The sequence below is a fragment of the Peromyscus leucopus genome, chromosome 13 (genome assembly GCF_004664715.2).
Source record: "Peromyscus leucopus breed LL Stock chromosome 13, UCI_PerLeu_2.1, whole genome shotgun sequence".
In the NCBI taxonomy this organism is placed as follows: domain Eukaryota; kingdom Metazoa; phylum Chordata; class Mammalia; order Rodentia; family Cricetidae; genus Peromyscus; species Peromyscus leucopus.
The window spans coordinates 52,994,318-53,015,954 of NC_051074.1; the positions used below are offsets into that span (position 1 = coordinate 52,994,318).

Consider the following 21,637-nt stretch of genomic DNA (forward strand, 5'->3'; position numbering starts at 1 on the left):
GGCTTGGTGGCCTCTGTTCCTCCTGGTTTCTGCAAGCCAGCCTTCTGCCCCGTGCAGCCTGATCAGTGAGCATCCAGCAAAGGGTTGAGCAAGGAAAGGCTCAGCACTGCAGGCTATCTGCAGAGCCGTGTTCAGAAAAGGAGCTTGATGGAGAAGTGACGCCTGCAGCTGGACACAGAGGACAGCGTGCACACCTTTAGCTAACTGTACAAGCCCTGCTGATGAGATTCGGGAAAGGGCGATAGGCAGTCAGTGAGGCTTCTTTGCAAACCTCGAGGAGAGTCATAGGGAAGCAAAGTAAGTTCTCTGTAGAGAAGTCGATAATCTCCTTCCCGGGATCTTGAACGTTAGTGTCTGTTCATGTGTGACACAGCGTGGGCCACTGTGCCAACACTCACTCTCTCCCTCTCCGTCTCCCTCTCTCTCCTTGGTCCCTTCACTTGTGCTGTTGGCATCGTTTTAGTTTGGGTAGGCTGAGATTGTTGATTCAGGCACCTAGAGACTCTGGGCTCCTTCGGAAGAAACCTTACTGCATTCAATAGAATCAGTGCACATGGACTGTGCACAAGACATGGGTTCCTCATATCACATAGAGTTTTGATCTTTAGTCTGAAATTGTGCTGAACTATATTTCCTGAACCCTTCTTTTTTGTAAGATTCATTTTTATTTTTAATTTGGGAGTGTGTATGGGGTGTGTGTGTGTTGTGTGTATGGGGTGTGTGTGGGTGTGTGTGGTAGGCATGTGCATACGATGCATGTACCTGCGGAAGCCAGCGACTTTGGATGCCCTGGAGCTGGAGTTACAGGCATTTTTGAGGCACCCTCTGGCTCTAGCTAGGGGCCTCTACAAGAGTCGTGCAGCCTTAACCCGTGAGCCATCTCTCACCCAATATTTTGAGCCTTTCTGTGTGAAAACAAAGAGGTCATTTTAATGCCTTGGCATGCATAGTTTCATTAATGAGATTATTTGCTTAAAGGCCAAAATTTTGTGCTGGAGAGATGACTTGACTCATTTGAGAGCGGATAATCTGCGGGCCTGGGCCAGAGATGGACAATGTTGGGGTTAGGCTGGCAAAAACTTAAAAACAAGGATGGCGGAAGTGCTTTGGTAAGCAGTCACAGCCATCCTTGAAACAGATGTTAAAATGAAATGATCATCAAAGAAACAGAAGACATAAAGAAGAACCAAGTCTGCTCGGCAGAGGTGGTGCATACATTTAATCCCAGCAGCAGGAGGCAGAGGCAGGCAGATCTCTGAGTTTGAGGAACAAACAACAACAACAACGAAAACCAATTCTACAAAAGAAGAAATAATGATATGGGGTGGAAAAAAATTTTGAGGCAATAATGGTTGAGAAAGGTTTGTAGTTTGGTAAAAGATGTGAATCTGTAAATTTAAGTAGCTGGGCATTTCTTGGGGAAAGTCAGAGGTAATCATGTTCAGGAGCATCACTTTCAAATTCGAAGAGAAAGATCTTGAAGGTGGCTAGAGAAAAGTGTGCATCACATGTGGGTGCCACAGTGGGTGTGGGTGTGCTCAGTCTCAGCAGGAGCCTGCAGCCCAACATTTCCAGAACACTAGAGGAAGATTACAGGTGAACTTTCATTCATCTTCCCTCTCTTCGTTTCTTTTCTCCCTTTCTCCATCTGCCTTTCTTCACTTTTCCTAAGCCCACAAGCGTTGCTGAGCAGGCAACTGAATTTCTAACCCCCGAACAGTCCAAGTGTGCTTGCAGGATGTTGGTGGCACTGTTCCTTGCTGTAAACAGCAGGAAGTGCTCCTGGAGCCCTCAGGACTCAGTGGTTTAGAGCACTGGCTGCTCTGGTAGAGACCCACATGGTGACACAGTTGCCTGTAACTCCAGTGCCAGGGGATGGGACCCTCTTCTGACATAGGTGGCCACAAAGCACACATATGGTAAGCACACACACATACTCAGGCAAAACATTTATATGCATAAAGTAAATCTAAAGAATTAAATATTGCCGGGCGGTGGTGGCGCACGCCTTTAATCCCAGCACTCGGGAGGCAGAGCCAGGCGGATCTCTGTGAGTTCGAGGCCAGCCTGGGCTACCAAGTGAGTTCCAGGAAAGGCGCAAAGCTACACAGAAAAACCCTGTCTCGAAAAACCAAAAAAAAAAAAAAAAAGAATTAAATATCAAGAACTGCTTAGTTTGCTCTTTGTGCAGAGATGCAAACATTTGATCTTTTAAAAGTTAGGTTTATGCTACTTTTCATTTGCATCTGTTAATTGCTTTCCAATATCCAGCAATTAAAGAAAATTCAAATTTTGACCTTCAATGTATAATGACACCAGGAAATGTGTGATAAAGGTAAACTAGAGTGGAATTGCATGGGCTTCCTTAACTGATGGCCCCCGAGGTTACCCATGCTCCTTGCTGTGGGCAGTGAGGCCTTGCTTCTCTAACCATTTTCATCTCTTTCTCTGCTCATTCGTTTATTTATTTTTAGCTCTTCCCTTATTGTGTTTTCTTTTCATGATTTCCGGTAGTTGACATGAAGTAATGTCAAATGCTGTTTTGAATAGATTTATGTAACAGCAGGTCATCTGCCATTGATGATCATGTGGGGCCTGTGCTAGGTCAGTGGATGCTCAGAGTAGCAGGTCAGCTGTAGATGTAACCAACCGTCTTATTAAACAAGAAATACAGAACCAATGTAAAAGAGAAAGCCAAGAGATCAGAGCTCAGAGCTAAAATCTCACCCTTCCTCCTGCGGTGGTCCTAGCTTCCCGAAAGAGAGCTATTTCCTGTGTGTCTGTCTTTTCATAGTATTTTGTTCTGCCTTCTCATTGGTTGTAAACCCAAACACGTGACTGCCTCGTCACTGTCTATATGTACAGCCCCCTAGGTCTTAAAGGCATATGTCTCCAATGCTGGCTGTATCCCTGAACACACAGAGATCTATGGGATTAAAGGCGTGCGCCACCGCGGCTGCCACCGCCGCCACCACCACGCTCTGTCTATGGCTCTAATAGCTCTGACCCCTGGGCATCTTTATTTATTAACATACAATTAAAATCACATTTCAGTACAATTAGAATACCACCACAGTCAGCCATGTTGAGCAAGATGCTCCATTTCCTCTTCAGCTGGTGACTGTTTGATGTGCACAATTACAACTGTTTTGCTTTCTCATGTGAAATGCCGGACTTTCTCTTCTTCACAGTCCAGAAATGTTAAGCCGTTCACAGACTCAGACGCTAGAGAGTTTGGAGTACATTCCCCAGCACGTTGGCGCCTTCTCTGTGGAGAAATATGACAACATCAAGAAGTATTTAATAAAGGTAACAAGTCAAAATGGTGACCTGGCTTTTGTCAGTCAATGGTGAAAGGGCTGTAGATGAGCTGGGTGTGGTCATACACACCTGAAATCTCAGCACCTGGGAAGACCAGGAGTTCAAGACCATCTGCTCATAATTCTGAAGCCAGCCTAAGCCACACAAAGCCTGTCTCTCCCCCGCTTCACCCCCAAACCCTCCAAAACAAACAAAGTCATCATTCAGATGCTAACCCAGTCTGGGTTTTATTTGTTCTGGTTGCTAAATCTTTGACTTTTTAAAAAATTATCTTAGCATGTAGCCCAGGTCGACCTTGAACTCAGGGCAACTCCTCCCTTAGCTTCCCAAATGCTGAGGTTATAGGCTTTAGTCACTGTACTTGGCTCTAATTTTGTGTGATTGTTTGTAATGGACAGAAAATAATGTAGGGGTCCAAGGAAACGCTGAAGGAAGACCCCAGACTCCAACAGTGTGCAAGAACAAAGAGGATCTATTTACGTGGGGTTGTTCACCTTTACAAAATGGGGACGACCCCTAGAGGAGCGCGCAGGCCCCCTTTAAGCACAGCTAGGGGAATTTTCAGGTCGTCTCAAACATAATTGGTTAAGCAGGCAGCAGTTATGTTAGCAAGTTTGGATAGGCTGAGGTTCTGATTTTTTATCTGTGGACATATTTGGGCAAGTCCGGGCCTGTTTCAGGGGGTTACAGGAATGGTCTTTTGCTGGTCACTGTCTTGTGATACTGTGGGGCTGATTCAAGCCTTGTACATGCTCCCCCCCCCCCCTCTCTCTCTCTCTCTCTCTCTCTCTCTCTCTCTCTCGTTCCTGCTGTCAGGGGTGTTGTTTGATTAATAGCCCTTTGTTTAAGAAACTGAAACTTGTTTGCACTTAAAAAAAAAAAAAAAAACCTGAAACCTAGATCTGGTTGTAAAATGGGGGAAATTTAGACCCCTCAGTAATTACATGTTTGTGGGGAACAATATGATGTTTCAGTACACTTATATATTATGTATTTATCATTTCAGGATACTTAGATGTCTTTGTGATGACAAATCCAAATCCTTTCTTCTGTCTGTTTTGAGCTACACAATACTGTTAACCACAGTCCCCCACCACCACTAATTTTCTACAGTAGAAAACTGTTTAGCCATAAAAAAATGACAAAATGAAATCCTGATAGAGAATACCACTACCAGAAAGATTTTAACATTTTAAACCTACCAAAGACAGCCAGGCACAGTGACAAAATGAAATCCTGATAGAGAATACCACTACCAGAAAGATTTTAACATTTTAAACCTACCAAAGACAGCCAGGCACAGTGACAAAATGAAATCCTGATAGAGAATACCACTACCAGAAAGATTTTAACATTTTAAACCTACCAAAGACAGCCAGGCACAGTGACAAAATGAAATCCTGATAGAGAATACCACTACCAGAAAGATTTTAACATTTTAAACCTACCAAAGACAGCCGGGCACAGTGGCACCTTGCTGTAATTTTAGCCCCTGAGAAGCTAAGGCAGGAGGATGACAAGTTGAGGCCAACCTAAGCTGCACACCAGGACCCTGTCCAAGACAAACCAGCAGCAGTTAGTATTGTAGGTGCTGGGGAGATGGCTCAGCAGCCAGAGCAGAGGCCCCAGCCTCCCCCCATCAGGCAGCTCACAGCTGCCTGTCACTCCAGCTCCAGGGCACTGAGGATTTGGCCTCCGTGAGCACCTGCACTCAGACACACACAAATAATTAAGCAAACAAACAAAAAAATCTTTGAGATATATAAAAGGAAAGCAAAAATAAAACAGGTCACAAGTGTATATGGAATGTTGTTACCTTGAAGAAAGCAAATATTGACAGTTGTTCTTACTGGTCCACAGTGTGAGACCTGTCTCAGATAACAGTAAGCGTTCACAACTCTAGCTCCTTACAGTTTAGATTGACTCTATATTTACAGAGTTAAGATATTTTTCTCCTGACCCCCAATTGGCTCTGGGTATTGGGGAAACTGTTTATTCCCTGTGAAGGATTTGTTGTGGACTGGTTTCTGTTGCTCTCGCTGCATGTTGACCGACATCCTTGCCCCTGTCCCCCTAGGCCTGTGACACCCCTCTGCACCCACTGGGCAGGCTGGTGGAGACCCTGGTGGCCGTGTATAGAATGACATACGTGGGTGTGGGCGCCAACAGGCGCTTACTGCAGGAGGCTGTCAAGGAGATTAAGTCCTACCTCAAGCGGATCTTCCAGCTGGTGAGGTAAGAGAGCATTACCCTGATGTTTGAAAACCCAGAGTGTTCTGTGAAGACAGGGAGTCTTCAACCTAAGCTACGTGTTACAGCTTTATGAGATGCCCAAGTGTCCGCTCTATCATAGGAAGCATTCATCGAGAGAATGGTTTCATGCTGCAGATCCTTAAATAGATTAATGGAAGTACATTTCTAATTGGTTCATGCTTGTGCATTGAAAAAGATGAGCCCTAGCCGTTGATACTTACTATTTTATTAGTGTTCTCATTAAATCTAAGTGCAGGCTAAAATAAGTGTATATTTGGTTTGCCAAGTCTAATTTGGTATAAAATATAGCAGTGTTATTTGTATTTATCTTCTAGGCTAAGTCAGGTCTCCAAAACCTAGCGACAGAACAGATAGAGTTCACTGGAAGGCTGGTCTCTGAGGACACGTCCAGTCCCTTCACTGCAGCTCCATATATACACATTTACTCCGTAGTGCCCGCTGAGCGCTCGTCTCTCAACCAAGCAAAACACTGAAAAAACAGTTTTCCTTCAGTTTGCGAGCCAGAGTGAGGAAGAGCAGATAGCACGTGCCGTGTGCCAGCCTGATGAGCTCTTTCGAGAACATAAGGAGGGACGGTGGGCTGGGGCCAGAAGAGGGGCTGCTGCCTGTCCGAGCAGGAAGTGTCGAGCAGAGACCAGCAGTGGTGAGATGAGTCGTCAGGAACCGCCGTAACTGTCGTAAGAGGACAGATTCGGGCAGCAGCCACTGGAGCCTGGGAGCTGGGTTTAAACAGCAAGTGACTTCTCTGTTACATCACCCAGGGGCTTCCCTTGTGTCACCAAGCTCAGAACTGCTGAGCGCATTTGGAAAGTGTCAGTGTGGAGAGGGCGGTGTGTCTAGGGAAAAATCACAGAAATGCAAGTGCTTCAGCTCCAGCCTTAGCTGGTAGGTGCGATGAACAGAACTGTCTACTTTGTGGTTTTAATATTCCCAACCATACATTTAGAGCAGAGGTGGCTGGCACAAACGGGCAGAATGACAAAGGCCACGAGGTAAGTCTCTGGAATAAAGCGGACAATAACCTTACTTAAGGTAGACCTTACCAACATACCAGAGGTCAGAGACCCCACACAAAGTTGGGTTGTTGCTGCCTCATAACTGTAATTTTGCTACTGTTATGAATCATAATGGAACTATCTGACATGGGACCAGTTTGTGGTCATGACCCACAGGTTGGGGACCACTGAGTTAGAGCAAAAAAATCAAGGCACAGAGGGAAAGCAAAACTAGGACATCCTTAATAATTTTCAGTCCCTTATCATCATTTAATTCTCAGCAAGCACATTTTAGAAAAGGCTTTTGAATGCACATTTAGATGGCTATAGTTCACGTGTTCCATTCTGAGACTGGTGTTCAGAGTTAATGCAAGTGTCTGTTAGAGCTGATGCCAGTTGGCCTCAAGTGAGACTTCCCAGGAAGAAGACGTGTGTATCGTGGGGAGATGAGGACTCCTTAGTTACTGGACAGAACGAAGCCCCTGCTCAGGAGGGCTTTTGGAAATGTCACCTGACCTGAAGGGACGCTAGCCCACTCAAGCATGTGGCTCTGGCTGGCCTTGCCCTTCTCCCCCATTCCCTCGCCTTAATAAATTCCTAGATTCCATTCCTAAAGCCACCCCCCAAGGTCTTTTCCCTTTTGGCCATCTTCTTTCCTGAGGTTGTATACCGAAGTCTGTCAATCAAAAGCCCTCTTTGGCTCATCTAATTAACATGTCCAATTAAGTTAAACACCTCATCCTAACACTGATTTTTTTCCCTCTACCTTTATAAATCGCCATTTGCCCATGTGCCATGTCTGTCTCCTCTGTCCTCTGGGACAGATGTCCCTCCCCCTTTCCTGTGTCCTCTCCCCCCTCTCCCTCCTCCCCTACCTCCTTTCCCACCGCACCCCAGCCCATTCTAACCCCAACCTCCCCTTTTCTCTTAAGAATGGACCTGCAAGGTCACAGTCAGAAAGCAGCCACTTTAACTTTCCTCCCTGCTTAATGAAGGATCTCTGTGAAACAGGTGTTCGGGGGGTCTGGAAGGGAACACACACACACACACACACACACACACACACACACACACACACATTGTGTGGGAGTCCCCTTCACAACCACTGCATTCCCATTCTGTAAGAATCATCATTTGAGAGTCTCAGAGAACTGAAATAGTTAACGATACACTTTGATTTCATGGGCCCTTGGATAGCTCAGCTACTAGAAACTGATAGTTCCTTTTGTCAGCTGCTCTGGACATAGAAATTTCTGGTTTGTTTTCAATCATTGCTTAGGTTCTTATTTCCTGAGCTTCCTGAAGAGGGCAGCACAATTCCTCTGTCTGCTCCTCCGCCCACCGGAAGGAGGTCCTTCTGCACTGGGAAATCAGATTCCACATCTGAGTCCCCAGAGCCAGGGTAAGTTGAGCTGGGTGAGGTGGTGAAGACGTGGGGTGCGGGCTGCATGGACTCCTGAAGAACCCCAAAGATAGTGCTTCCAGGCCCCGTTCCTCATTTCCTCAGTGACCCTCCAAGGTTCCTAGTGGGACCAGTCACTGTCCAGGAAGGAGCAGCCGCACACAGCCAGGCACGAAGGCTGCTGAGCAAAGGTGACGCGTGCTGAGTTAGGGGACCCCGCAGGAGCAGCCTCAGGGTGGAAGCAAGAGAGATTTCAGTTTGCTTTCTGGCCTGACAGTTGGCCCAAGGCAGTCAGCTCGGGGTGTATAGAGCAGCTCTCCACACCGTCCCATGAGCCTTGTAGTCTGGAGAGGACGCTCCATCTCTGAACCCGTGTTAATGCTCCGGCCTTCCCACTCCTTGGTTGTAGTTACGTAGTAACGAGTTCCGGCTTAGTGCTCCCTGTGCTGCTGCCCCGGCTCTACCCGCCGCTCTTCATGCTTTATGCCCTGGACAATGACCGCGAGGAAGACGTTTACTGGGAGTGTGTGCTTCGCCTAAACAAGCAAGCAGATATTGCTCTCCTGGGCTTTCTCGGAGTGCAGAGGTTGGTACCGTCAGGAGAGAACCAAAAGTTGGAATTGAAAATCCTTCAGCACCGCCAGGAACTCATAGGCATCTCCCTGTGTGTATGTGTGTGTGTCGTTTTCCGACCTGCTCATGGTCTTCATTTCTGAGAATGTTCATAGATAGTTATGAAGTTGCTTATCCATCTAAACATGTTCATTATCATGTGAACTAAATGACTCGTCTGACCTACTGAAGATGCATAATTTATATTCCTGTTCCTTAGAAGAAGTTAATTTCTTTAAATCCTTGGTGTTCCTCGTCTCTTTTTCTTTCCCTCCTCATTTGCAATTTAGAATTTCAGATCACAAAAGTTTTTTATCTCAGACCATTGTTCTTGTTCTGGGGAATCACATGATCATCCTTTCTAGAGCAATGATAAAGCTGATCCCCAACCCACCCAAGAATTATGTATTCATGCTGTATGAGAAGTTGATTTTTTCTAATAGACTATTTTAGCAATAAAAATGTGATAAAAGCAAATGAAGGAAGCGTTCTGGGCTGTAGTGTGAGGTGATTGGAATATAGAATACCAAACCTCTTTGGGATATGGTAGATGCTATTGTCAACATAAAACCCACAGCCCTCATCTTAAAGGGAATACAAGATTTAGGTTACCCCAAACCCCATGTTTCGACATGGAAGCAGATTTATGGGATTTTTATAGTTTTATACAACAAAGAAGTCAAGGCAAGTTTAAAATGCATTGGTGGGTACAGCAGAGAGCAGGTCCATTGAGACGGGGGAGCAATTCCATAGACCCACGGTGCTGTGTGATGATGCAGAGTAGGCCCAGGAATGGCTGCTCCAGGAGGCTAAAGCTGGTCCAAGGTAAAGTAATCAGCCTCTGGACCTGCAGGATTCCACTATTGCCACAGCACTGGAATTCCAGTCAGTCCTTCAGGCTCTGCAGACACAGACTTCTTCCAGGAGTTTTTCGTTCACATCTAGACACAGCTCCTTTTTGGGAATTTTATTCACACTCTTAAATCATTTCCATGATATCTACTAAAGAGGAAGAATGGAAATAAAAACGTGAAACTCAGAACCAATTTGTAGAGAAGTTGTTTTTAATGGGAACAGGGAGACCAATGTAACAATTACCTTTTTAAAGGGGGTATATCTACCAAAATGGTCTATTAACAATTGATGGTTTCATTGTAGGAAATTTTGGCCAGCAACCCTGTCAGTCCTTGGAGAGAGCAAAAAGGTATAGTAGAGTTTAGTTCCCACCAAACACGCTCTTCTTCGCGGATAAGTGTTCCCTTTCCGTGAGTAGTGCTCGGGTTGATGTCAGTTCCCACCAGCCGTCGGGCCCCACAGGACCGTGCGTTTTCTTGTGGCGGAAGATGCCTGTCTGTCTGACGGCCGCTCTCCCTCCCTCTGCAGGTTTTGCCAACCACAAAGGACGCTTGTTTTGCCTCTGCGGTGGAGTGCCTGCAGCAGATCAGGTAAGCCCACGCTGTTGACAAGTCGCACGTCCCCCGCCCCTTCTCTCCACGTCATTCTCTCCACGCCTGGATGTTGTGAGAATTAGCAGGAAGATGACCAGGTCTCTGGAACTTGCGGGCTGTTTCACTCTAAAATACCCTTGTTTTCCAAGGCATGGAGAGCCTGCCTGGAGGCTCACCTGTGTGCTCCTGTCTTTAGCCAAATGGAAATTAACCAGCTTCTCATTCAGAAAAGAGAAGGAGTGTTCTGTCAGAGGTCTCCTACGGGAATCTCTGACAGCTGGAGGCTTCTTTGCCCAGACACTGTAGGATTGCAGAGGCCTTCCCCGCCACGCTGTGTTGCCTATGGTGTCTAATTTGAGGCATGTGAGACCCAAGAGAGACTGTTTTTCTAAAACATGAGTAAGAGATGGGTTTATCAGGAAACTCTAGGCTGTCTTTTCACACTTTGTTTCCACAACAGCACAACCTTTACTCCATCAGACAAACTTAAAGTCATCCAGCAGACCTTTGAAGAGATCTCCCAGAGTGTCCTGGCCTCACTGCAGGAGGACTTCCTGTGGTCCATGGATGACTTGTTCCCCGTCTTCTTATATGTGGTGCTACGGGCCAGGTATCCAGTCTTTTCTGAGGTCATTGTTAGTTACTCTGGCACTGTTTGTTTTCCAAGTCTGCCCTTTGCTTCTCTTGAACGGATGATAGCAGGATGCCACCATTAGACTAGAAATCCACTTCTCTTAACCCATTCCACAATGGCAGTGTTTGAACCTGTGGGTCCCAACTGCCGTGGGGTCAAAGGACATCAGGTATCCTGTGTGTCAGATATTTATGTTCTGACTCCTAACAGTAGCAAAATTACAGTTATGAAGTAGCAATGAAATAATGTTATGGTTGGGGTCACACAACATGTGTTAAGGGGTCTCAGCACTAGGAAGGTTGAGAGCCACTGCCCTACACTACTGTCTTTGTGTTACACACTCTTCTTTCTCTGCCACCGCCTGTTGACAGAAAAGGAAAGTCTACTTGAAGCAGAATGAACTTCTCATCTTTTTCTGTCTGGGACAGGATTCGGAATTTAGGCTCTGAAGTCCACCTCATTGAGGATCTGATGGACCCCTATCTCCAGCATGGGGAACAAGGCATAATGTTCACCACCTTGAAGGTGAGTGTAGCACTTAACAGTGTTGAACCTTAATCTGCCAGTCATCTACCATATTATAAACCATTCAGTAGCCACGTTTCCTCACTTTCTTCTTTTTTGGGGGGATGTTTTGTGAATGGGGTCTTACTCTGTAGCTCAGGTTAGCCTGGAGCTCTCAGTCACCTTTCCACCAGCGCTTCCCAAGGGCTACAATTGCAAGGGAGAGCCACCCTGCCTGATCCACTCTCTTCTTTATGAAAAAATTCAGTGTAGACTTCACTTTTTTCTTTTATTAAAAATAGATTTTTCATACAATATATTCTGATTATGGTCTCCCCCCCTCCCCATTCCTCCTAGTTCCCACCTATCCTCCCATCCAGATCCACACCCTTTCTGTTCTTGTTAGAAATCAAACAGGCATCTAAGGAATAGTCGTAAAATACAGTAAGATAAGTACAAAACAAGCAGATTGGAATAGGGCAAAACAAAAACAAGAAAAAGCACAAGAAACACAGAGACACAGAGACACACTGTTCACACACAAGAATCTCATAAAAACACAAAACTGGAAGCTATAACATAGATGCAAATGACCTGTAGGTTAAGAGAAACAAAAGCCCTGACTTAACAGTATGAAACGAAGAAGCTCCACTGGTAGTGTTGAGTTTGTTTTGTGTTGGCCATCTACTGCTGGTCATGGTGCCTGCCCTGAAGCGTGGTCTGCTTTCCTAGTGAGACTCCCTTGGAGAAACCAGTTTTTCATTGGCTCTCAATTGGAGATAGCCTCTGGGTTAGGGATGGGGGTCTGTGTCCACTCTCCTTTCAGTTCTGGGACCCCATATGGGGCAGACGTGTGCAGGCCCTGTGCATGCCACGGTGCATGCATCAATCCTGTTGTGTCTGGAAGGCCTTGATTCCCTGGTGTCTTCGTCCCTCCTGGCTCTCACACTCTTCTGCCTCCTCTTCTTCAGGGTTCCTCGAGCCCTGAGAGGAGGGATTTGATGGAGACATCCCTTTAAGGGCTGAGTGTTCCAAGGTCTCTCATTCTCTGCATATTGTCTGGCTGCGGGTCTCTGTATCTGTTCCCATCTGCTGCAGGAGGAGGCTTCTCTGATGGCTGAGCAAGGCACTGATCTATGAGTGCAGCAGAATGTCATCAGGAGTCATTCATTTTTATGTTCCTTGAGCAGAACAGCAGCAGTATTTGGTTTTCCCCTAGGTCCCTGGCATGTCTAGTACCTAGTGGTTCTTGGCCACCCAAGCAGCACTGGGTATGGGTTCCATTTCATGGAGTGGGTGGTCTTAGTTAGGGTTTCTGTTGCTGTAAAGAGACACCATGCCGCAACTCTTATAAAGGAAAACATTTAGTTGAGGTGGTAGCTTATAGTTTCAGAGGTTTGGAGCATTATCATCATGGCGGGTGACATGGCAGTGTGCAGGAAGACATGCTTCTGGGGAAGGAGCTGCTACACCTTGATATGCAGGCATCAGGAAGTGGACTGCCTCACTGGGCGTGGCTTGAGCATATATGAACCCTCAAAGCCCACCCCCACAGGGACACCCTTCCTCGACAAGACCACACCCACTCCAACACAGGCACACCTCCTAATAGTGCCACTCCCTTTGGAGGCCATTTTCTTTCCAACCACCCCATGGGCCTCGACTCAAATCAGATATTGTTAGATACTCCCACAAGCTTCGTGCTAGTACTTGGGGATCACTGGAGATGCTGCTCTGAAATGTGTTCTTGCAGGCAGGTCGCTCTTACAGATGGATGCGTGTGTAGGGGTTGGTGTTTCTCTTTTGGTCGTGTTCAGAGGGCCTTCCAGTGCCCTGAACACTAGTCAGCAGGGATGAAGGCTCTGGGTAGGCACCAGCTCGGCTCCTCCATGACCCGTGAGTTGTGCAGGTGTTGTCTTCAGCAATGGGTAGGGCCTTGCCATCGGTTTGGGGAGAGCCACCAAAAGCCTTGGCAACAACCAGAGCTGTTTGGGGGTTCCCATGGGGCCCCTTTGGCCAAGAGCTCAGTTAGATGTAACCCAGTCCTGGCACTGGAAGCTTCCTTTGGTGACAGATGGCCAGTAGGAGCTCTGTTTCCTCTGTTACTTGGTGATGTCAGTTAAATTGCCTTCATCTATGGATTTTCATTTATTAAGCTTTTACTGGATTAGACCCTTCAAAAGCCCTTAGTTTTGGCTGTCTTTCCCCACATCTCTCCCTTCCTCCCTCTCTCCCATCCCCTTCCCCCTGACCCATCCATAACTATCTGTTCTATTTCTGCTTCCTAGGGAGATCCATCTCCCCTCTAGTCCCTTACTCTGTACCTGATCTCTGTAGTTGTGTGGATTGTGGCTTGCTTATCCATGACTTAACAGCTAATATCCACATATAAGCAAATACATACCATATTTGTCTTTCTGGGTCTGAATTGCCTCTCAGAGTAGACTAAATACCTTCAGACTCTATGTTGTTGGTACTAAAAGCATGATAATACATTAAATTAGGACAAATTAGACCTATACTGCCAAGTAATAAAATCTTAAAAATTATAATCTTTAATATGAAGTAGTATGTTATGGTCACATGAATAGAAAGTCCCTAATGGAAAGGATAATGTTGATATTAACATTATAGTAATACAATTTCACATTAGAAATGGAAGGCGCAAACTAAAATTGGTAAAGATATTTAATAAATGTCAAAAAAACATTGTCATTTGCAGCTGTCTTGGAGGTAGGCTGAGGCAGCAAGGCATGTGTGCTATGGGGTTTGTAGAAAAAGGATGAGCAAAGGAAAGACGGGGCCGTTAAAATGAGCAAAACCTTAGAGATGAACATCAGGTTTGTGGCTTGAACTAACTTTTAAACTTTTTCATGAATATTTCTGTTATATAAACTGGGAGAGAGAAAGTAGAGCACATACTGTCTACAAATTACTTTATTAGTATTTCCTTGAAGAGTATGAAGCATTCCAAAGGAAAATAAGTAAATGTGCATGAGGACAAATGCTCAGAGTCACTCAAAATCCCAGAAGTCCAAACCGAAGCTTGCTGTGCCTAAAATACCAGCAGATCTGTGTTCTGCTTTACCCAGTGCTGGTGGGAATGCAGTGAGGTCACTTTCCACATGCTGACAGTGGGGGAGTGCAGTGAGGTCACTTTCCACATCCTGACAGTGGGGGATGCAGTGAGGTCACTTTCCACATGCTGACAGTGGGGGAGTGCAGTGAGGTCACTTTCCACATCCTGACAGTGGGGGATGCAGTGAGGTCACTTTCCACATCCTGACAGTGGGGGAGTGCAGTGAGATCACTTTCCACATCCTGACAGTGGGGGAGTGCAGTGAGGTCACTTTCCACATCCTGACAGTGGGGGAGTGCAGTGAGATCACTTTCCACATCCTGACAGTGGGGGATGCAGTGAGGTCACTTTCCACATCCTGACAGTGGGGGATGCAGTGAGATCACTTTCCACATCCTGACAGTGGGGGATGCAGTGAGGTCACTTTCCACATCCTGACAGTGGGGAGTGCAGTGAGGTCACTTTCCACATCCTGACAGTGGGGGAGTGCAGTGAGATCACTTTCCACATCCTGACAGTGGGGGAGTGCAGTGAGGTCACTTTCCACGGTGCTGGCGGTGGGGTGCACGCGGTTCAACTGCTCATGTGTGAGCAGTTCCGAGAGGTTATTAATATTCTGATCAACAACCGCAAAGTGTTGGTATGTTTGACTCAGGACCCCACTCCCTGGAATTCATCCCAGGAAACCAAACTCAAGAGTGGAAAGCATGCGTCACCCTGGTATGGCGTGCGTTGTAGTTTGTAACTCTTAAGTACAACCACCGAAGGATCCCTGAACATGTTTCCCCAAAAGCATTCTTGGAAATTCTGACCTGCCGTGTGCAGGGCCACTCAGATCCTTTGGCCTGAGCCGTCTCGGGGAACTCTGGTCACACATGTCCTTGTGTCCCTCCAGACCTCCCAGTCACTAGTGAATGTCGTGTTTCTAACCAGTAAAGACTAGTACACAGCTGATACAGCCTTGCTCCAGAAATAGAGGGACATATGTACAATTGTGTTGTTGTTAATTACAGCTAGGCTGCACATAGGCATTGGATGGAGTCACAGGGAAGAAGAGCAGGGCATCTGTGTTAATAAGGGATTGTTCCTTCCCTACTCTTAAAAGGAAAACTTGGATTTGTTTTGAATTTTTTCAGGCATGTTACTACCAGATTCAGCGTGAGAAGCTTAACTAGGGGACCTGACAGCTTAAGAACTGGATTATCTGCTTCGGAGGCTGCAGCACCATCTGGAATCGTCTGATGGCGGCAAAAAGAACGGTGTTGAAATTGGAATGGACTGTGTGTTGTTTTGGTTGTCATTTCTGAGCCTTACTAATAATTAGAGCCCCGAGCTCAGGGTGGAAAACCTACTGTATAGTTCAAATGGAGAATGGAAAAGGAAATAGGAATCCGCTTAGACAGTCTTTGCTGTGCTAAGATCCATACACCTACTTAGAAAAGGAAGCCGGTTACCTCTTTCCTGTAGTGAAAGGTGTCAGCTCCATGGAATTGCAGGAAAATTTCCCAAGAAAGCTGCTTATGTGAAAGAAGTTGCTGACTGTTTTTAAGTTCCAGGTTTGTCCACATCCATTCGCAGTTAACCCCACATCCCTGGGCAAGGAGTAGGTTGTACTTGAGACTGAAGTATCCGTACCTTGCCTTCCTAGGTCCCTTCCAGCCTCTTGAGCAGCATGCTGCTTTGCTGGGGGAAGAAGAGGAATTTTTAAATTGCAGTTTTAATCTTTTATAAGCCCCTCCACCAGGGTATTTGTGGTGGGAGAGGTTCCATGAGGTGACTACGGCATCCTGGTCCAGACATGGAATACATCCAAATAGGAACTTCTGCCTCCTGATTGAAAAGGACGTAGGGATACACTGGAATTCAGACCCTGATGCTGAGCTGCTACAGAGCCTCGCTGGTCCAGGCAGCTGCGTTCCCAGGAGGCCAGCACAGGCTTCGTGTGGAGCCGGAAGACTGGGAAATGTGGAAGGAAGGAAGGAAGCAGGGGGCTGCAGCCTGTGGCCTTCCCTCTACCTCACACTGAACTCAGAAGGGAAGAAAGGAAAGACACACCGGGCTGTTCCCACCTCAGAAGTATTGCGACACCACACTTCCACGGTCGGCTTCCTGACACACCCCTGTAGGTCGTAGCTGTTTGGTCACACAGGTGCTCTTCCTGTCTCATCTGCTGTGCCCCTGGGGAGCAGTGTCCTGACTCATGTGAAATGACTCGGCAGGCATTAACTACTTTTGAAAAGGATCATGATTTCCGAGCTACTTTATAATCAAGACAAGTGTTTGTTATAATACTGTTTTGGAATGTTGGCTGTAATATAACAGCAGTTTTCATAATAAAAGGCATTCATCTCCATGAAGTTGTTCTCTGACTGTGGACGAAATGACGTAGGACAGACTAGAAGTGTAAAGAGTGCTCAGCTCAGTATTTCTTTGTCCACCTTGGAATAAATAATGCATGCCTCTGACCTCAGGACACCCTGGGGTTTTAGCTCACTTAACTGCAGCCCATTTTGATAATCCAAGGACAAGAGTCTTAAAGTCTGTTTCCCTTGACTAAGACATTTGGTGGTGGTTCACTTTGTTCATCTTTAGGGAAGGGAAGGCTGGAGACTGATTCCACCTTCCCACTCACTGCCCTCTGCCAGAAGGAGCCTGCACCCTGTGGGAGGGGACCAGGGCTCACTCCCTTCTGGGGATTCCCCATTTCGAATGTTTTTGACTTTGTGGACCAACACTCAAATGCCACATTTGGCTAGTAAAGACAAAGTAATTAAACAAATAGTTCCTTGAGACAGAGAGATGGGATAATAGTGGAAATGGACGAAGACTCAGATAATGGAATCAGACAAATTCTCAAATGCCAGCACGCCATCTCCTCTCTGGTCACACATTGCAGTTCACCCTATTTCAGTCTTCAGTGGAGCTGTCTTAACACTACAGAGTCCTCATTCTATATGCTTTTTGAGTTGCTTCTTAAAAATGATAACATTTTCAGGTTGTGTGTGGAAAATCCTAAATCTCCAGGCCACCAAGGGTGACTAGAAATGCCCAGCACCCACACAACTGATAAAGAGATCCCGATGGATGCTCACAGCAGCCCTCACAGGCAAGTGTCCATCCCAGCTCTCCCCGTTTTCCAGCCATGAAGAGCTGTGGTTTGCTCTGCCCCTGAGCTGGGACTCCAACCCAGAGCTTCCCTATTCTCCGCTCCTCTCTCCTGCCTGGACAGATGCCCCTTCAGAGCCGAGTTCTGCATTAAGACTTCAGAAACTGAAGTTTAAAGGAAACCCCCGATGGGGTGGTGGCACACATTTGCGATTGCAGCCCTTGGGAAAGGGAGGTGAAGGCATGAGAATGAGGAAGTCAGAGTTGTCCTCAGCGACACACGCAGTCTGAGGCCACCTGGGCTCCAACGAGACCCTGTCTCAAAAAAAATTAATAAATTTTAATAAAAATTTATTTAATAAAATAAAAACTAAAGAGTAGAGAAGAAAACCTGGTGGGATATCTGCTGTCCTGAAATAGTCAACAAAAATATTGGCGACTGTAGTGGAGTGTGGTAGCAGTGTGAGAGGAAACCCGCGTGAGGTGGGGGATAATGCAAATGAGATGCTTCCACCGAGGACCGGAAGGATTGGCGAGGGCCGGCTTACAGGGAGTGAGTCAGTGGTTGAGCTGCAAGGTCAGGATTAAACCCCAGCATGGGCAGGGACTTTAGCCGGAGCCTCCAGGTGACTTTGGCAGCTGACAGCCGCAGTTCCTGCTTGCTCTTCTCTTGACAGGTGACAGCTACGTGTGTCCATCCTTGCAGGTAAGAGACTGCTCGCAATCCCGCATTTCCTGTAGGTGCCTCCCACAGCTGAACAGAATCTTGGGTAGTCTATTTCACAGTGGTTGACACCTCAAGTCACCTATAAAACGTTATGATTTTGAAAGGACCATCTCTTTAACTGGAACAGTGAGTTATCACAGACTTCAAGTGAAACTGAGTGTTTATGGTCCCCATCTTCTTCCCTGGGGGCCGTTGATGCAGGGAAGCCAGCAGGCCGTTTCTCATGGTTACACATGTGCTTTGCTCGGGATTTCCATATTGAAAGATACTTTGGAAAACATGCATAAGGGGTAGGAGGTCAGAATTTTAAAGCAGTTAGTGTGTCTGTAAAGCAGAAGGAAATGCTGCCTTAAAACATTTTCATTACATTTGTGTGTGTGTGTGTGTGTGTGTGTGTGTGTGTGCGCGAGTGTGTGCGCGCTCGCTCACATACACGTTTGTGGGGGGCCCCCGCTTATAGAGGTCAGAACAACTTTTGGGAAACAGTTCTACTGTGTGGATTCAAGGTCATCAGGCTTGGCAGCAAAGGCCTTTCCCTGCTGAGCCATCTCAAAGGCCAAAGCTGACTTAAGGTAATGTTCAAGTTCCAGGTATTCATAATGTTCACATGCTTGATAAAACAGCTTTTGGTGGCTTTTTTTATACTCCCTGCCTCTTTACCCTATAAATTACATGTGGTAATATATTGTGTACCCTAGTAAACTTGCCTGGGGATCAGAGGACAGAGCCAGCCACTACATTAGACATAGAGGTCAGGCAATTGAGACCTCATGCCTTTGCTTGGGAAGCACACACGCCTTTAATCCCAGGAAGAGATGTCTGGGCAGAGAAAGGTATATAAGGCCTGAGGAAACAGGAACTCACTCTCTTTAGGCTGAGGATTTTATAGAGGTAAGAACTAGTGGCTGGCTGTTCTGCTTCTCTGATCTTTCAGCTTCCACTCTGATATCTGGCTCTGGAGGGTTTTTTTTTTTCTTTCTGTCTTTGTTTGTTTATTAAAAGACCATCTAAGATTCAAACAACAATTACACCTGTCTAGAATCCTCGATTCTGGGGAAACTCAAACCAAAGCACTTAGACACATGAGGTTAGTTTCTCAATCCACATAATGTCCTACCAATAAAAAAAAAAGGACAGGTTAAAGACAGATAGCAGGGCCGGGTTTGGAGCTCAGTTTGGTAGAGTGCTTGCCTAGTGTATGTGAAGTCTAGGGTTCAGTCCCCAGCACCGCATGAGCCAGATGTGGTCACACACACAGCGCTCGGGAGGTGGAAGCAGGAGGATCATTTGTTTATCCTTGGCTACATAGCGAGTTTGAGGCCAGCCTGGGCTACATGAGACACTGCTTCAAAACAAAAGAAACCAACCAACAACAGCAACAAAAACCAAAACAACAACAACAACAAAAAAAACCGAAATAGCTGATCATAAGGCTTGTATTTCAATGGGTGGATGTGGACATCACCTTAAACACACAGTTGAAACTACACAAAACCCAGAAAGGATGTAGCAACCTGGAATGCAAATGCAGATACAATCACTGCAAAGTGTTGTAGTGATTTCCTAAGTCACAAGCAGGATTGCCATTGGTGAAATTATTTTCTGGTTGGGTGGACTATTTGGTCAGATTTAATGTGCAATGAATTAAATTAATTCTCCAATCATGGTGGTAGCATTTGCCCAAATTCAGTGTGTTTCAAAATTGCCAATTATTTTGTGTTTATAAAGGAAATTGTGTTCTAAGTTTGCATCATCTTAGGGTTGGTTTGGGTTGGTTTCTCCAGGGACACGAGAGTCCAATGAGACACTTGCAGGTTCTGCAGGCGCGGTGAATTGTTTTAGTTAAGGTTTCTATTGCTGTGAAGAGACACCATGACCATGGCAACTCTTATAAAGGAAAACATTTAATTATGGTGGCTCACTTACAGTTCAGAGGTTTAGTCCATTATCATCATGGCGGGGAGCATGGCAGCATGCAGGCAGACACAGTGCTGGAGAGGTAGCTGAGAGTCCTATATCTTGCAGGCAACCGGAGGTGATCTGTAACACTGAGAGACACTTAAGCAAAAGAAATGTCAAAGCCCGCCCCCACAGTGACACACTTCCTCCAACAAGGCCACACTTCCTAACAGTGCCACTCCCTTTGGGGGCCATTTTCTTTCAAACCACTACAGTGATTGTTTATCATGTAGAACTACTTCTAAAACATTCCTGAAGACCCCATCTCCCCTTTGCCCTTCTTTTCTTAACCCTTTCGTCATCCTGCTGGCTGAAATGTAGAGGTGATGGCTGGAAATCATGCCACCATCTTGGAGCAGATAGATGTGTGCTGTACGCACCCTGGGGTTGGGACAGTGAGCTGGCAGGACCCCATTACCTCAATACTTTATGGACTGAGGCTGACCTACCAAGTCTGGATTGTCTCTGCTTCTGAACTGTCAAATAAGGAACGCAGAAACTTTCACTAGGTCACTGTTATTTTGGATTTCTATTTTGTGAGAGTAAATAGATCTAAAGCAATGCTGTTGGAAGTACATTAAATTAAGCTGTTCAAACTGGTTGTTAAAGATGTGTACTGAGGGCTGGAGAGATGTTCTTCCAAAGGTCCTGAGTTCAATTCCCAGCAACCACATGGTGGCTCACAACCATCTGTAATGAGATCTGGTGCCCTCTTCTGGCCTGCAGGCATACATGCAGACAGAACACTGTATGCATAATAAATAAATAAATCCTTAAAAAAAAAAAAAAAAGATGTGTACTGAAACTGATAGGGCTAAGATATAACGCAAAACCTACGGGGCACTGTTGTCTAGGTTTTAGACAGGTTATAGGGTGAACCAGGAAGGCTATCAGGGGGGCTGGGGAGCCAGGTCGCTGTTACGTTGTGTCTAGATTAAGACTGTGTATGCCAGGACAGTAATCTGTTTCACATAACGCAGTCCAGTCTTCTAACAGGAATTGTGCAGTGAGATCTATGAAGAATGCAAAGTGCAATATACAGAATGGGGCATCAGTGCGCATTCGGGCCAGGGAGGCCCTCTGAGCTCTCAACAATGGGTAATTCACCCAGGAAAGCAAGCAGATAGACTATGACTTGGCAGTTATTGGAAAAGATGATAGGATTGTGAGATGACTCAGTGCATACAAGCAAGGTTAACGACCTGAGATCTATCCCTACACCCCACATGATGGAGGAAGAGAACTGACTCCTGCAAGTTATCCTCTGACCTCTAAACCTGAGCTGTCACATGCATATGAGTCTGTGTGTGTGTGTGTGTGTGTGTGTGTGTGTGTGTGTTTAAACATGATGTAAAAGAATTAATCTTAGAAAAACAATGGAGTGGGGAAGTGTTTATGGAATAATAGTTTTCTCTTCCACACAGCTAGTAGCAGCTGATTTGGAGAGGAAGTGTCACAGGACAAGGCTGTGTTGTATTTGATGTATACCCCAGTATGTGCGACTTAGTACTTGGCGTACAGAATAACTGTTGCTGAAAATGTACTCCAGTACGCTGAGCGTTGTGTGGCTGGTGTGG

General features: G+C 46.0%; 1 protein-coding gene across 4 annotated transcripts in view; it reads left to right on the plus strand.

The window, feature by feature from the left end:
* The window catches only part of Als2 (alsin Rho guanine nucleotide exchange factor ALS2), a 70,048-nt gene extending 53,422 nt beyond the window's left edge, over positions 1 to 16,626 (plus strand). For all 4 annotated transcript variants that reach the window (XM_037210380.1, XM_028885590.2, XM_037210381.1 and 1 more), the window contains exons 26-34: positions 3,192 to 3,309; positions 5,399 to 5,556; positions 7,870 to 7,992; positions 8,402 to 8,578; positions 9,763 to 9,808; positions 9,988 to 10,049; positions 10,513 to 10,662; positions 11,115 to 11,211; positions 15,406 to 16,626. In XM_037210380.1, coding sequence (XP_037066275.1) covers positions 3,192 to 3,309; positions 5,399 to 5,556; positions 7,870 to 7,992; positions 8,402 to 8,578; positions 9,763 to 9,808; positions 9,988 to 10,049; positions 10,513 to 10,662; positions 11,115 to 11,211; positions 15,406 to 15,444 — 970 coding nt within the window. In that variant the 3' untranslated portion in view covers positions 15,445 to 16,626. The remainder of the gene's footprint in view (positions 1 to 3,191; positions 3,310 to 5,398; positions 5,557 to 7,869; positions 7,993 to 8,401; positions 8,579 to 9,762; positions 9,809 to 9,987; positions 10,050 to 10,512; positions 10,663 to 11,114; positions 11,212 to 15,405) is intronic.
* The last annotated feature ends 5,011 nt before the right edge of the window (positions 16,627 to 21,637 follow it).